At 40.0% G+C, this 15,613-nt stretch overlaps 1 protein-coding gene across 1 annotated transcript in view; it reads left to right on the forward strand.

Annotated features, from left to right (window-relative positions):
* The window catches only part of myom1b (myomesin 1b), a 63,987-nt gene that overhangs the window by 17,110 nt on the left and 31,264 nt on the right, over nucleotides 1-15,613 (forward strand). Inside the window, exons 8-14 of the mRNA XM_084109410.1 lie at nucleotides 7,089-7,133; nucleotides 8,159-8,317; nucleotides 9,643-9,804; nucleotides 11,607-11,748; nucleotides 14,026-14,222; nucleotides 14,300-14,353; nucleotides 15,487-15,611. Coding sequence (XP_083965536.1) covers nucleotides 7,089-7,133; nucleotides 8,159-8,317; nucleotides 9,643-9,804; nucleotides 11,607-11,748; nucleotides 14,026-14,222; nucleotides 14,300-14,353; nucleotides 15,487-15,611 — 884 coding nt within the window. The remainder of the gene's footprint in view (nucleotides 1-7,088; nucleotides 7,134-8,158; nucleotides 8,318-9,642; nucleotides 9,805-11,606; nucleotides 11,749-14,025; nucleotides 14,223-14,299; nucleotides 14,354-15,486; nucleotides 15,612-15,613) is intronic.

Raw genomic sequence — 15,613 nt, forward strand, 5'->3', positions numbered from 1 at the left:
ATGTATCAATCTTTTTAAGTTATGATAACTTCTTATGTTCAACCAACAAACTACACTAAGTTAGAGGGACGTAATTATTTGTAGCATAAACACAAATTTTTAAGTTGATTACTCATAAGAATTAGCCTAAGTTGTACCAACTAGCATAATTTACTTAAATGGAGCGGTGGCAGTGAAACCAGTTGATCTTTTCTATTTAAGTTCAAATTAACAGCTAGCATAGATCATTCCAAATTTAGCATGTAAATTTAAAGAACGCGCAAGATATTACTTGTCACTGGCACTAGCGCAGTCATTGCTTATAGAGCAATATACAATATAGTCTACTCTGTATTGCCACCCCCACAGTCAAGCTCTCTACTCTTCAGCAAAAAGTTAGTATGATATTTATGAGAAACAAATTAGCATGAGAACACAATTCCATGATTAAAGCACTGACAGTTGCATAAACTGCTAAGACTAGACTTACAAGTTAGACACATTTTTTTCTTTAAGACAGTTCATAATGTTTTTATGCCAGTTACACAAAAATGCAGATTGGTCTAATTTGACACAGAAAAGTACGTCTGATTAAGTCAAGTCAAGTCAAGTCAAGTTTATTTATATAGTGCTTTTCACAATACAGATTGTATCAAAGCAGCTTCACAGTATTAAATTAAAATAATACATCAATGCTTGTTTCTAGTGGAAAACGTCCACGTTTGGTAATGCTGATCAATAGTATTGTTGATTGATTAATTTAATTAAATATCCCCAAATATCCCCAACTGAGCAAGCCAAAGGCAACAGTGGCAAGGAACCGAAAAACTCCATCAGGTGACCTAATGGAGAAAAAAAACACCTTGGGAGAACCCAGGCTCAGTCGGGGGCCAGTTCTCCTCTGGCGTTTATGAACTAGAGGTCGGATTTAACTGTAAGATTAAAAGTATTATATGAATGCCTGGCTGAAGAGATGCGTCTTTAATCTAGTTTTAAACTGGGAGAGCGAGTCTGAGCAACGAACAGTATCAGGAAGACTATTCCAGAGTTTCGGAGCTAAATGTGAAAATGCTCTCCCTCCTTTGGTGGATCTGGATATCCTAGGTATGACCAAAAGCCTTGAATTTATTGATCTTAAAGAGCGCGATGGATTATAGGGCGATAGTGTCACGTAAAATAAGGACAGAAGATGCAAATGCAAGAATAAGGTTTATTGAATGAACACGTAGTCAGAGATATAAGGCACACAGTAGATGGTCCCTGGTAGCGCAGGAAGGCAGATGGGCAACCCGGATCCCGTGGTGTAAACAGGTGAGATGGTATCCTTGAAGAAGTTGACGGGAACACCAAACGAGTCCGCAGAGTGAAGAGACTAAACAGGATCCACAGAAGACTACAGGCAGAACGAACTCGACAGGAACACCACACCCGCAATCAGGAACACCAAACGAAGACTCACTACACAAGGGAAAATCCCACAACGATCTGACAAACACAAGACGAAAGACCATGAGCTTAAATAGAGATCGCTGATCAGAATCAGCTGGCGCTGATGACAATCAGCGGCTGATCAGCGACCACGCCCACACACACACACACAACACAAACACAGCGCGAGAAGGAGTCAGTGAATTCATGAACCGTGACATTACCCCTCCCCCTAGGAGCGCCCCCTGGCGCTCCCAGGAGGACCTACCTGTTGATTGTAATCATCAATAAGGGAGTGATCCAGAATGTCTCTAGCAGGAACCCAACTTCTCTCCTCAGGACCGTAACCTTCCCAGTCCACCAGATACTGAAATCCGCGTCCCCTCCTTCTCGAGTCCAGAATACGTTTTACCGAATATGTAGGTTCCCCATCTACGAGTCGCGGCGGTGGGGGAACCGGGACTGGCGGATTAAGATGAGAACGAAAAACAGGCTTTAATTTGGAGACATGAAAGGCGGGATGAATTCTCCTGTACGCTGGAGGAAGTTTGAGGCGGACTGTCACCGGACTAATGATCTTGGTGACAGTGAATGGGCCAATGAATTTAGGAGCAAGTTTATTAGAGACGGAGCGGAGCGGAATATTTCTAGTAGAAAGCCACACTTTTTGACCCACGACATATACGGGAGGCCTAGACCGGTGGCGATCGGCTTTGGCCTTGGTGCGTGCCCTCACCTGGAGCAGAGTCTCACGGGCTCCGGTCCATGTGCGGCAGCACCTCTGGACGAAGGCGTGAGCGGAGGGGACCGCGACTTCGGATTCCAGGCTAGAAAAAACTGGTGGCTGGTACCCTAAGCTACACTGAAACGGAGATAGGCCCGTGGATGACACTGGTAACGAGTTATGGGCGTACTCCACCAATGAAAGTTGCTGACTCCAGGAGGAAGGATTCTTGGACACCAAACATCGCAACACTCTCTCAAGATCTTGGTTAGCCCTCTCGGTTTGCCCATTGCTTTGGGGATGGCAACCCGATGACAGACTGACAGTCGCACCCAGTAATCTACAAAATTCCCGCCAAAATTTGGACACAAATTGGGACCCTCTGTCAGAAACCACATCAGTCGGGAGGCCATGTAACCGAAAGACGTGATCTATGACAGCCACCGCTGTCTCCTTGGCTGAAGGTAATTTGGGCAAGGGGATGAAATGAGCCGCCTTCGAGAACCAGTCCACTACGGTCAAAACGACCGTCTTACCCTGGGAGGGTGGGAGGGTGGTTATAAAATCTAGCGCTATATGGGACCAGGGTCTCGAAGGGACAGACAGCGGTTGGAGTAATCCCTCTGGAGGTCGACTGGAAGTCTTACCAGTGGCACAAACCGAGCAAGCCAAAACAAAACTCCGAATGTCACGAGCCATCAATGGCCACCAGAATCGTTGCTACCAAAAAGCTGGTGCGATTAACACCTGGATGACATGCTACACTGGAACAGTGACCCCATCGAATAACGTCGGACCGAACCCCCTCTGGCACAAATAAACGACTCGGTGGGCAACCGGGCGGAGGCATTACCCCTTCTAAGGCCGTCTTGACCTTCGATTCGACCTCCCATGTGAGTGTGGAGATAACTACTTTCTCAGGTAAAATACACTCGGGAGTCACCGGGCGTTCGGATGGATCAAAAATACGAGATAAAGAGTCGGGTTTGATGTTCTTGTAAACCGGGCGGTACGATAGAACAAAGTCAAAACGTCCGAAAAAAAGTGCCCATCGAGCCTGCCTGGAGTTGAGTCTTTTGGCAGATCTAATATATTCCAGGTTCTTATGATCGGTCCAAACGATAAAAGGTACCCCCGACCCCTCTAACCAATGGCGCCACTCCTCCAGTGCTAACTTGACTGCCAACAACTCTCTGTTACCAATGTCATAGTTACGTTCGGCAGGAGATAAACAATGGGACAAAAACGCGCAAGGGTGCATCTTGTCATCTGAGGAAGAACGTTGGGATAGAACTGCACCTACCCCCACCTCTGACGCGTCGACCTCCACCACGAACTGACGTGAAGGATCAGGGGCAATCAGGATGGGAGCAGAACTGAAGCGGCTCTTGAGGTTAGCGAATACAGCCTCGGCTGTATCGGACCACCTGAACGTCATTCTGGGGGAGGTCAAGGCAGTCAGAGGTGCGGCTAGTTGGCTGAAATTGCGAATAAAACGCCGATAGAAATTGGCAAACCCCAGAAACCTCTGTAGGGCCTTACGGGAATCTGGACTTGGCCAATCCATCACAGCCTTAACCTTGTCATGGTCCATGCGTATTCCCTCAGATGAGATGATGTAGCCTAAGAAAGGAACAGACTGTGCATGAAAAGCGAATTTCTCCGCCTTGACAAAAAGCCCATTCTCTAGCAACCTCTGAAGCACTCGTCTGACGTGCTGAACGTGTTCCTGGAGAGAAGATGAAAAAATCAATATGTCATCCAGGTAAACATATATGAACTGGTCAACCATATCTCTCAGCACGTCATTGACGAGTGCCTGGAAAACTGCTGGGGAGTTGGACAGCCCGAAGGGCATGACCAAATATTCAAAATGGCCCCTGGGGGTGTTAAAAGCAGTTTTCCATTCATCCCCCTTCCTGATGCGAACCAAATGATATGCATTGCGTAAGTCCAACTTTGTGAAGACAGAGGCTCCCTGCAACCGCTCGAAGGCTGAAGACATCAACGGCAAAGGATAAGTATTCTTTACCGTGATGTTGTTCAACCCTCGGTAATCAATACACGGTCGCAGAGATCCATCTTTCTTACCAACAAAGAAGAACCCCGCCCCCGCCGGAGAAGAGGAGGGGCGAATGAATTCAGAGGCTAGAGAATCAGAAATGTATTTCTCCATGGCCTGCCTCTCCGGAACAGAAAGAGAGTATAACTTGCCCTTCGGCGGAGACATACCTGGTATAAGATCTATAGCACAGTCATAGGGACGATGCGGAGGAAGAGAAGCAGCCCGAGACTTACTGAACACTTCCTTCAGGTCGAGGTACTCCGCGGGCACGTTAGACAAATTCACCGACTCCTCCTGCAAAACAGAACTAGACACCGAAGAACAAGCAGACATTAAACAAGACGCATAACACTTAGTGCAGACACAGAATTGTGGCCCCAGTCAACCCTGGGATTGTGCTGGGTAAGCCAGGGATGACCGAGGACCACCGGAGCATGAGGAGAGTCCAGGAGTAGAAATGACAGCTCTTCTGTGTGGTTGCCTGAGGTTATGAGTGTCAATGAATCAGTAGTGAATGAAATGACAGGTAGTTCTTGTCCGTTGAGTGCATTGACAGAAATCGTGTTAGTGAGTGGTATGATGGGAATCTGCAGCTTACGTGCTAATGACAAGTCCATGAAATTTCCCTCTGCCCCAGAATCCAGAAGTGCATGACCGTTGTAATACCGGGTTGCCCATTGCAGTCTCACCGGGAGGAGAGTGGAGGAGGTCTTGCTGGTGGAGATCCCGCCCGACAGTAGCCTCCTGCTTACTGCCGAGCTCTATCTTTTACGGGGCAGGTGTTGATGAAATGTCCAGTTCCAACGCAGTAAAGGCACAAGCCCCGGGATGTCCGTCGTTCTCTCTCCTCCCGGGAGAGCCGAGCTCTACCCACCTGCATGGGCTCGTGATCGAAGGTTGGGCTGACCGTATCGCTGCCACTGGCTCGAGGTGCTGGAAAGGCCTCTGGAACCAAGGTCCTGCGGGAATGTTGTTCCACTCGCTGCAGTCGAGCATCCACCCGCAGGGCCAACTCGATAAGTCCATTAAGATCCTTAGGAAGATCCAAGGCGTAAATTTCTCCCTGGATACGGTCAGCCAGCCCATGCAGGAATCTATCCCACTGCGCCTCCTCGTTCCAGTTACACTCCGCGGCGAGGGTACGGAACTCGATCGAGTAATCGGTAACCGATAGGCCTCCCTGGCGAAGATCAGCTAGTTGACGTGCAGCTTCTCTTCCGGCCACCGCTCGATCAAACACCCTCCTCATCTCAGCCGCGAGTGACTGGAACGAGGAACAGCATGGATCCTTATTTTCCCACACCGCCGTCCCCCACTGTGATGCACGTCCAGACAGTAGAGTGAGAACCAGAGCCACCTTGGCTTCCTCTGAAGCAAAAGTCTGCGGTCGCAGATCAAAAAACAGGGAACACTTGGTTAGAAATGCTCTACACAGTTGTGGTTCACCATTGTACCTCTCAGGTACAGGTAATCTAGGCTCCGGTGGATGGTTAATCTGCGGCGGCAGGGGTGGCGTTGGCGGTGTGGGCGGCGCAGTGGGAGGCGTAAGACCTTGAATACGCTGGGTGAGCTCGGACACCTGCGCTACCAAGGCTTGAACCGCGCGTCCAGTCAGGTTCAAGTTCTCCTCCTGCTGGTCCATCCTCGTAGTGCTCCTGGACAGGAACTCAGCCAGGTCAGAGTCTCTTGCTGCATCCATGAGGTCAGATCGTTCTGTCACGTAAAATAAGGACAGAAGATGCAAATGCAAGAATAAGGTTTATTGAATGAACACGTAGTCAGAGATATAAGGCACACAGTAGATGGTCCCTGGTAGCGCAGGAAGGCAGATGGGCAACCCGGATCCCGTGGTGTAAACAGGTGAGATGGTATCCTTGAAGAAGTTGACGGGAACACCAAACGAGTCCGCAGAGTGAAGAGACGAAACAGGATCCACAGAAGACGACAGGCAGAACGAACTCGACAGGAACACCACACCGGGAATCAGGAACACCAAACGAAGACTCACTACACAAGGGAAAATCCCACAACGATCTGACAAACACAAGACGAAAGACCATGAGCTTAAATAGAGAACGCTGATCAGAATCAGCTGGCGCTGATGACAATCAGCGGCTGATCAGCGACCACGCCCACACACACACACACAACACAAACACAGCGCGAGAAGGAGTCAGTGAATTCATGAACCGTGACAGATAGAAGATCCGTTAAATAGACTGGAGCTAAGCCGTTTAGGGCTTTATAAGTCAGTAGCAATACCTTGTAATTAATACTTAACTTTATAGGTAACCAATGCAGTGATGATAAAATTGGTGTTATATGATCATATTTTCTTGATCTAGTAAGAACTCTAGCGGCGGCATTTTGGACCAACTGTAGTTAGTCCAAAATTACCCCTAACTAACTGCTTGTTGGTCATATTAGTTCATAAGACACAGTCATAATGGCAATGTTTATGCACTGTTACTGGCCTCAGATTATATCAAACTGAACTTAAACTGAATGAGTTCAACCCAATTTCTAAAGTCATCAAGACAATTTCATTAAGTTACTACAACTTAATTTAAAAAAAAAAATGTATTAACACAGACAATTCAGTTTAAATTACATCTATTATTAAGAACAGAACTCATCAAATAATAATGTTTGCAACTTTTAGAGTAGAGTTTCAGAATAACCTACTGTACTTTCTGTTTACATTACTACATGCATTTAATATGTAATTATTTGGTAGAGCTCCTTGTAATTTGAAACAGATGAATAATGAAGTAATTTGAATGCTGCTGACAAATTTCTTTAGAAGGAATAGTTGGCAAATGGATCATTCCCAGTTATTTGATAAAACAGAAAAAAAAAAAAAACTTCTCTTTTGTGTGATTTGATGTTTAGGATTCAAAGGAGAATTTGATGAGTCTCTGCCATCTCCCAGACTCCGTAAGTAATTCCGAATAAAATCCGATACAAGGTGATTTCATTTATTTCACAGTTAATGTAAATGTGCTTTGCTTAAGTGTGTGAAGCTTTGAGCATGAGACTAAAGTTTTTAATGCCAGCTGGCTAATGGCTATTTTGTCTCCAATTCGCTGGGTGCAGAAAGCAGAAAGGTCGGCTTTAAAGGTAACCTTGGTGAAGGTTTTTTTTTGTAATGTTCTTGTGATGTTTTAGTTTCGTCTGGTTTCCCTGATCATCTTAAGTGCATGATCGTCCCTTCTCATTGTTCTCTATCTTTGTTTATTTGATGACCATATTTACCGATTGTGTTGATAACATTCAGGATTGGTTTGACGAGTTAGACACAATGTGCTGTTTTGAGAACTGCATTGATATTATCCAAATATTAAAGGGGTAATAAATTGGAAAAAAACCACAAAAAAAAACAAAAGCATGTTTATGGTAATGTACATGTAATCGTACACTTCAACTTTCATTAAAAGTGCATTACTGTAAAGATGTTTTTGTTTGGTGTATTTAACAATATTCCTTCAATGCATATTGGCAATAGGCCTAAAGAAAAAAAGAAATGCAAAATACAATCTGTTTGTAGAGTTCTTCTCTAAAAGTTTTGACAAATGATGTGTGTATGTCAGAGAACATACAATATCTTTCAGTTTCCAGTTTCTGTGTGTGTTTGTATATGTCTTCATGCATTCAGCATTGTTAATGCAAATATCTTTCATTAACATTCACTCTTCTCTTGTTGTGTCTTGTGTATTTTATGAATTTGGTGTCAAACCAATATTTCACTAAATGATGCCTGCTGTCAGTCTTCTTTCGACTCTTGATGTGAAATTATATTCATGTGAAAACCCTTCATACCCTTCCCAGAGTAATAAATCATTGTACACATATGTGTGTTTCATTAAACAAATGTGTTTATGATGAATCCTGGAGCCAATCTTATCCAGCGACACTGAATTTTCATAAAATAATACTGAATTGAATATGTGTGTGTACTGCAGCACCATGTCTGGAGTATGGTGTGACATTCGAGACGCACATTGTGGAGAAGTTTGGTGTGTCTTTTGGACGTGAGGGTGAGACGTTGAGTTTGGGCTGCTCTGTTATCATCTACCCTTCACTGCAACGCTTCCAGCCTGAGATAGAGTGGTACAGAGATGGTAAGTCTGGGAGAAAAAAAATAAATAAGAAGCCCTGATAAGATCTTTTGCAAAATTAATGTAATCAGATAATATTGCTAGTATTGGGTGATCCTGATATCAATTTATCATTACATATCTAATCTTTACTTCTTGCAAATTGGTGCATTACACGTACCAGTCAAAAGTTTGGAATAATTAGTTGTTTTTTTTATGTTTGTGAAAGATGTCTCTTATTTTCACCAAAGCTTTAAACCAGCAAAAATTAAAATGGCAATATTGTAAAATATTATGACAATTTAAAAGAAATGTTTCCTATTTAAATATATTTTAAAATGTAATTTATTGATGCAAAGCTGAATTTTCAGCATCATTACTCCAGTCTTCAGTGTCACATGATCCTTTAGAAATCATTCTCTAATATGCTGATTTGATACTCAATTATAAATTATTATTTGTAACGATCACCAGCTGGAGTTGCCATTGAGAGCCACCAGAGGGCACTCCACATAAGACTATTATCACTCTCAAACTACATTTCCCAGAACTCACTGCCTGGACTCATTCACTGATCACATTCACCTGTACCTCATTCACTGATTGCATTCACCATTGTCTTATCATCCTGTTAGTCTCAGTCTATATATACCTTGTTCATTCATTCACTCACCGCGAAGTCTTGTTAAGTGTTACACTGCATTTCTGAGCGTTTCCCTGGTTTTCTTGTTTCTTGGTTTTTTGATATCTTGCCCTGTTCCCTGGATTACCCTCTTGCCTCTGGTCCCTGGATTACTCTCTTGCCTCTGGTCCCTGCCTGTTTTGTTTGTTTTGTTTGTTTCTTTGTTTTGACTACCTGCCTGTGTATGACCCTAGCCTGTACTTTGGATTACGCCTCTGGATTGCCCCAGCCAATAAAGCTGCATTTGGATCTCCTACTTTGTGTCTCTGAGCAGTTCGTAACATTATTGGTGCTCAATTATTAATAATAATTAATAATTATTATTATCAATGCTGATAACAGTTTTTGCTGCTTAATAATTTTGTAGAAATTGTGATAATGGTTTAATGAAAAAAAAAAAGCATTTATTTGAAATAGGAATCTTTTTTAACATGATAAATCTCTTAACTGTCACTTTTGATGTAACATTTCACAATATTAATGTTTTTTGGGGTTTTTTTTGTCAAATAAATGCAGCCTTGGTGAAGATAAGAGACTTAATTATTCCAAACTTTTGATCAGTATAGTACAATTTCTTTTAAATACCTAAATGTATTTTCCGCTTACCCTGCAGTGCTTACTATTGCTACCTTGTGATTCATAATGCATGGATGTGTTTGTGTGTCAGATAAACTGCTGGTGCCATCAAAATGGGTTCAGACGCACTGGAGCGGCGACAGAGCTACGCTCACTCTCACACACCTCAACAAGGAGGATGAGGGGCTGTACACACTTCGTGTCATAACCAAGTCTGGCTTTGAGACACATTCTGCATATGTCTTTGTCAGAGGTGAGGACTACGACAGTGCACTATTTCTAACTCAGCCTGCTACATTATTACAAGCCACTTTATTCATGCTGGTAATACAGTAACTATGTGTTAAATGAAGAGTATTTAGGGCACACTAAAAACTCTGTTACTACACTCTAAAAACTGCTGGGTTGTGTTAACCCAATTTTGGGTCAAATATGGTCTCACCCAATGTTGGGTTAAAAATTTAATTTAAAAATGGACAAACCCAGCCGTTGGTTTACATTTTTAGTGTAACCAATGCAATTTGTCCATTTTTAAATTGCATTTTTGTCCATTTTTGATTTTGTCCAAAATGCAATTTGTCCATTTTTAAATTGCATTTTTTAACCCAACGTTGGGTGAGACCATATTTGACCCAAAATTGGGTTAACACAACCCAGCAGTTTTTAGAGTGTACAAATGGAATATGTAAATATTAAAAAGTGCCGTTTGCAGGGGTTCCTTTAGACACACACTCACACACACTCACATAATTCTACTTTTTTAAATAATGGTATGAGCTTGGGAAAGTTACAAGTCACAAAACAAGTGCAAATTTCACCCTTGAATTATTTGAAACATTTATTGGTATTGTAGAAATCCACTAATCAATTTGATTTGATTCTTCTCAACGAGCAAAATTAGGAAAAGATTTATAGATTTTGTTATTTTAAATTGCAGATTTTATACTTTTATTTTATTTTTGTGGTTGGTCTGTTTCAAAATATTCTAAATTATTACAGATAACTGTAATATCACATTTAGTTTTGTGCTAATTGTTTTACAAGAAGAAGAGCTTTAGACTAACTCTTTTGGCTTGTACTGTGTGAGTTTTGCATGTCTCTCTGAGCCTCCCTTCTCAGCTCATGTTTCATTCTAAATTTATCCTTGTCGTCCCGTGTCTATGCTGTCATGACATTCAAATGAAGGAGTTGTGAGACTGTTTGGACAAATGAGGTTCTCAACACTTCCCAACAGTAGTTGCAATGCACTTTTTAAAACTTGAATTGCATTTAGATTTTAATGATAGAACTTTTTTGGTTACACTTTATTTTAAGGTGACATAGTTACATTGTACTTACTTAAATAAGTAATATTAATTAACTACTTGTAATTAACTGTGCTTACCATTGAGTTACGGTTAGGGTTTGGTTTAGGGTTAGTTACCTGTATTTATGCATAATTCACTGTTATTCCTATAGTAAGTACATGTAGTAACATGTAACTATGTCACCTTAAAATAAAGTGTTACCACTTTTTTTGACCTACTTAAGTAGAACTTAAGTGCAAATGTATATGCGATTTCATACTGTCATTTCTATTGAAACTTGTATGTCATGTATGTGAAATATATTTGTTAAACATTTGTAATGAAGTTGCAATTTAGTACATTTAAATAACTTTAAATGTAGGCTAATATTGAATAACACACTACAGTTAAATATATAATCAAGCGCTTTAGTTTGTTAGTTAAAACATAATGATTTAAAATATACTTTAAAGTATCACTTTTAATTTGACATTATTACAAAGTGCACTTTGTGTAAAAAGTGTACTTAAGTGTGTGTTAAGAAACAATCATGAAAGTGCACTATCTTTAAGTACACTCAAGTGGTCTTTAATTTTTAAGTAGTTTTTTGAAAATATACTTTTAAGACTTGAAGTACACTACAAGTGCACATTCAATACAACTAAGTGCACTTCTTTTTCACAAGAGATTGCATGTGATATTGTGAATTTGAACTAATAGTACGTTTAAACGAATATATCAGACTTTATTTTATTTGTGTGTTTGCTAGATGCTGATGGTGAGGTTGCTGGTGCTCCTGGTGCTCCTTTAGATGTATATTGTCAGGATGTCAATAAGGATTATGTCATCGTTACCTGGAAACAGCCTGCTGTGGACGGCGGAAGCACCATTTTGGGCTACTTTGTTGATAGGTCACTGCGTCTGTCTATACAAATATCACACAAAATCATATAAAAACCTATAAAGTAGACATAATGAAGATATTAGCCATACAAATTATGTATAATGTAAATCAGGGGTTCTCAACTCTGGGAATGAAGCTCAAAATTCCTGCAGAGTTTAGTTTCAATCCTAATCAAACACACCTGAAGGGGTGTGCGATATATATCGTCTACGATAATATTGTAATTGTTGTTTTAACGATGTGCGATTTGACATTGTCGAGTATAGCCTATCCCTCACACACACCCAGAGAGTGCATGCATAGGCCTACTCTACGTGATGTAGTCTTGTAGATTAGACAAGTGCGGGTGCGCATTTAGAGTGCACGCTTTCACTGCGTGATTTAGTCTTTATTTATATCATTTAGTAATAAATATCACAAGAGTGCAGTTTTTCTCCAAATATCAGCATGTGTGATATTGATTTTATACAAGTTTAATAAACAAGAAGTTAATATTAAGTGACTTACATTTTAGACACCATATTGCCTGTTTTTGCTCTATTTCGACCAATAAAAATAGTTCAAAACAGCCACACACGGCAGTGCTTCCTTACTGAGTGAATCAACTTCCCGAAGAATCAGTTGACTAGGATAGATTAAGATAGTCAAATGCTTCTTTCCTTGAATGAATCGGTTGAATCTCAATGGTTCGCTCATTAACAGTGACTTGCTGCCACCTACTGGTGGTTTAAATTTCACATTTAAAGTATCTTTTCTTGTTTTAAATCATTTTAAATATCAATATTCAATATTGCAAAGATGAATTTTGTTGATACTGATTTCATTTGATTGGTAACAGCCCTATTGTGTCTTATTATTATAATTGAATTTGATCAAATTGACACAAAAGTTGATGCATGCATATAATTAGGTTTAAAAAATGGCTTTATAAAGGTAAACACGCCCATATTAGGTAAAAAATCAATTGAAACATATTGGAAAAAATCATTTCTGTCACTGCTGTGAACTGACCACCACACAGAGTATGAAGAATATCAAAAACTTTAGGAGTCGGCTGTCCATGACAGTCCTAAACCTGTCAAAGTACCAACACAATAAACACACTCAGCAAAATATTGTCTAATAATCGTTACAGAAAATCCCAGAAAATATCGAGATATAATTTTTTGTCAATATCGCACACCCCTATAACCTAATTAAGGACTTCAGCATTACTAGAAAGTTACAGGAAGTTAACAGAGTTTTACAGAAAGTTAACACCGTTTTTACATACTTTGATCAAGGTTGGAGCTAAACTCTGCAGGACAGTGGATATCGAGGGCCAAAGTTGAGAACCCCTGGTGTAAATAAACATCATATACGCCAGAACCAATCTTTTCTTGCATCTTAGCCTTTCATTTAAATGACAACAGAGTTTTGGGGGACTGAAAATGCAAAAAACTTTTGAAAAGGGGTTTGAAAGTGTTGAAAATGTTTTTGAAAACGATACCATTATTGTCTCGATGTAAACTACGAAAAACGTGAATTTGTGAAAAGGTGACGTCATGCGCATGCATATTACGTGTTCAGTCCATAGGCGCTTTTGACAAAGTTGTCATCTGTAAGCGAAAAACATATCATTTTCTTCTTCCATTTTTAGTACATCTTGTCGTGTAAACGTATCCTAAATCTCAAATCACTGGAAAATCCAGCTAAAACCACCAAACATGGAGTTTTAGCTGGATTCTCTAGCAGAATTTTCTAAAATGATGATTTTGAACTTGTTCAAATGTAATAGGAATGTCGTACAAGTTAGAGACTCTCTGTACGCTGTATACAGTGTCCTCACAACTATAGCTTTATAATCTTCGATAAAATTACAAGTAGTTTGTTCTGGTTCTTATTAAAAAAAAATGCAACTAATCTCACAATTCTGACATTTTTCTTGCAATTTCTCGCTATTTCTCACAATTCTCAACAAAAAAAAAATATTTTTGTGAAATGAAGTCACAATGACTTTTTTAATTGTGAATTTATATCTCACAACTCTGAGAAAAAAGGCAGAACTGGATATTATAAACTGCAATTGCAAGAAAAAGGTCAGAATTGTGAGATAAAACATCGCAATTACGTTCATTTTTATTCGGTGGTGGAAACAAGCTTCCATAGGATCTAGACCATTTCTTGACTGTTTTGTTATTGCTTGTTAACAAACATCCCTGCTCTCTGATTTCTTTTGTAACATCAGATTGTTTTTCTTCATGCATTCAATTTGATTTCCCTTTATGACTTTTCTCCTGTGTAGGTGTGAAGTTGGCACTACACACTGGGCACAATGTAACGACACTCCTGTTAAGTTTGCACGTTTCCCTGTAACTGGTCTTGTGGAAGGACGAAGCTATGTGTTCCGTGTGCGTGCTGTGAATAAGGCTGGTATGAGCCATCCATCCCGGGTCTCTGAACCAGTAGCCGCTATGGACCCTGCAGACCGCACAAGAAAAGGTAACCAGACTGGCACGGCAAATACACAAAAACAAAATGAAAACAAAAAAGCAGTACAATATACTTTCTTTCTCTAGGTGCCTCTGCTCCTTGGACTGGACAAATAATTGTAACTGAAGAGGAACCTGTGGGTGAGGAGCTTCAAATTGAAATTATCTTATTTTTTAGGGCTCTCACTATCATTAAAACCTTTAAATTGTAGGTAAACCTAAGTTGGTTTCCACCACAGTTGAGCTATTATGACTTAGTATATCAAATTTCAAGAAAAATTCTCATAACGGCTCCCTATATCACTATAATGAAAACCTTTCCTATGATTATGGCTTGTATTAACTCATAATGATGCAAAGTTTTTCATTATTATGACAAACTGTTATAATGTTTAGAAAAAAATCACACAATTATAATCGTAATAACAACGTAACATCTCATAATAATGAGAAACCTGTTTATAATAATGACTTAACATCTCTTAATAATAATAATAAACTTTCTCATAATAACTTAACATCTCATAATAATGAGAAACCTTCTCATAATTGAGCAAGTTGAATCGCATGTTGAATCATGTCCTTTTCAAGGACTTTCAAGTGCTTCACACAACTTTTTTTATCCAGTTCAAAACATTATTTGTTCATCCTCCAAAGACTGTCTCCATTTGTAAAACTAAAAGTTTCAAGATGTAGGAAAACTAACACTTGGTGGCAAACAAACACTTTTATTTAAATATAAAAAAGATATGAAATTATCACTATAACCAGTAGATGGCGGCAGAGGAGCACTTACTGACATTAGCTATTTCCACTCCCCATAGTCTGCAGCCCTATTATTAATACTTAATACTTAATATCTGAATTAAGAACCTTTATAAATAACGACTTAACATCTCATAATAATAAGAAACGTTCTCATAAGTATCTCGTAATAATGAGAAAGTCATTATTATGTTTGTCAGTCTTTATAAAAAATGATCATGTTTAGTCATTATCTCACTATATGTTTTGTTAGTATTATCTCTTAAAGAGTCATATGTTTACTCCGTTGTGGTGGAAAATGGCTTCCATTTGGAATCTCTATGAATTTTTTTTTAAATCCTTATACAGCGATCACAAACAACTGGAAATGTGTGTTGGTCAAATACTCTAGCTGTATTTTTGACAGGTCCTTGACATTCTCTTTGACCATACTGCAGTTTATTACCTAAAACTGATCAATTACACTACAGAACCAATATACGATTATATTTTATCCTTAATTCATTTAGAGGGAGTGGTTCCTGGCAGACCATGTGAACTCGCTGTCATTGAAGCCACTAAAAACTATGTGGTGTTGAGCTGGAAGCCCCCAGGCGATAAAGGCCATGAAGGGGTTATGTATTACGTGGAGAAGGT

The sequence above is a fragment of the Abramis brama genome, assembly GCF_963993115.1.
Source record: "Abramis brama genome assembly, chromosome: 3".
In the NCBI taxonomy this organism is placed as follows: domain Eukaryota; kingdom Metazoa; phylum Chordata; class Actinopteri; order Cypriniformes; family Leuciscidae; genus Abramis; species Abramis brama.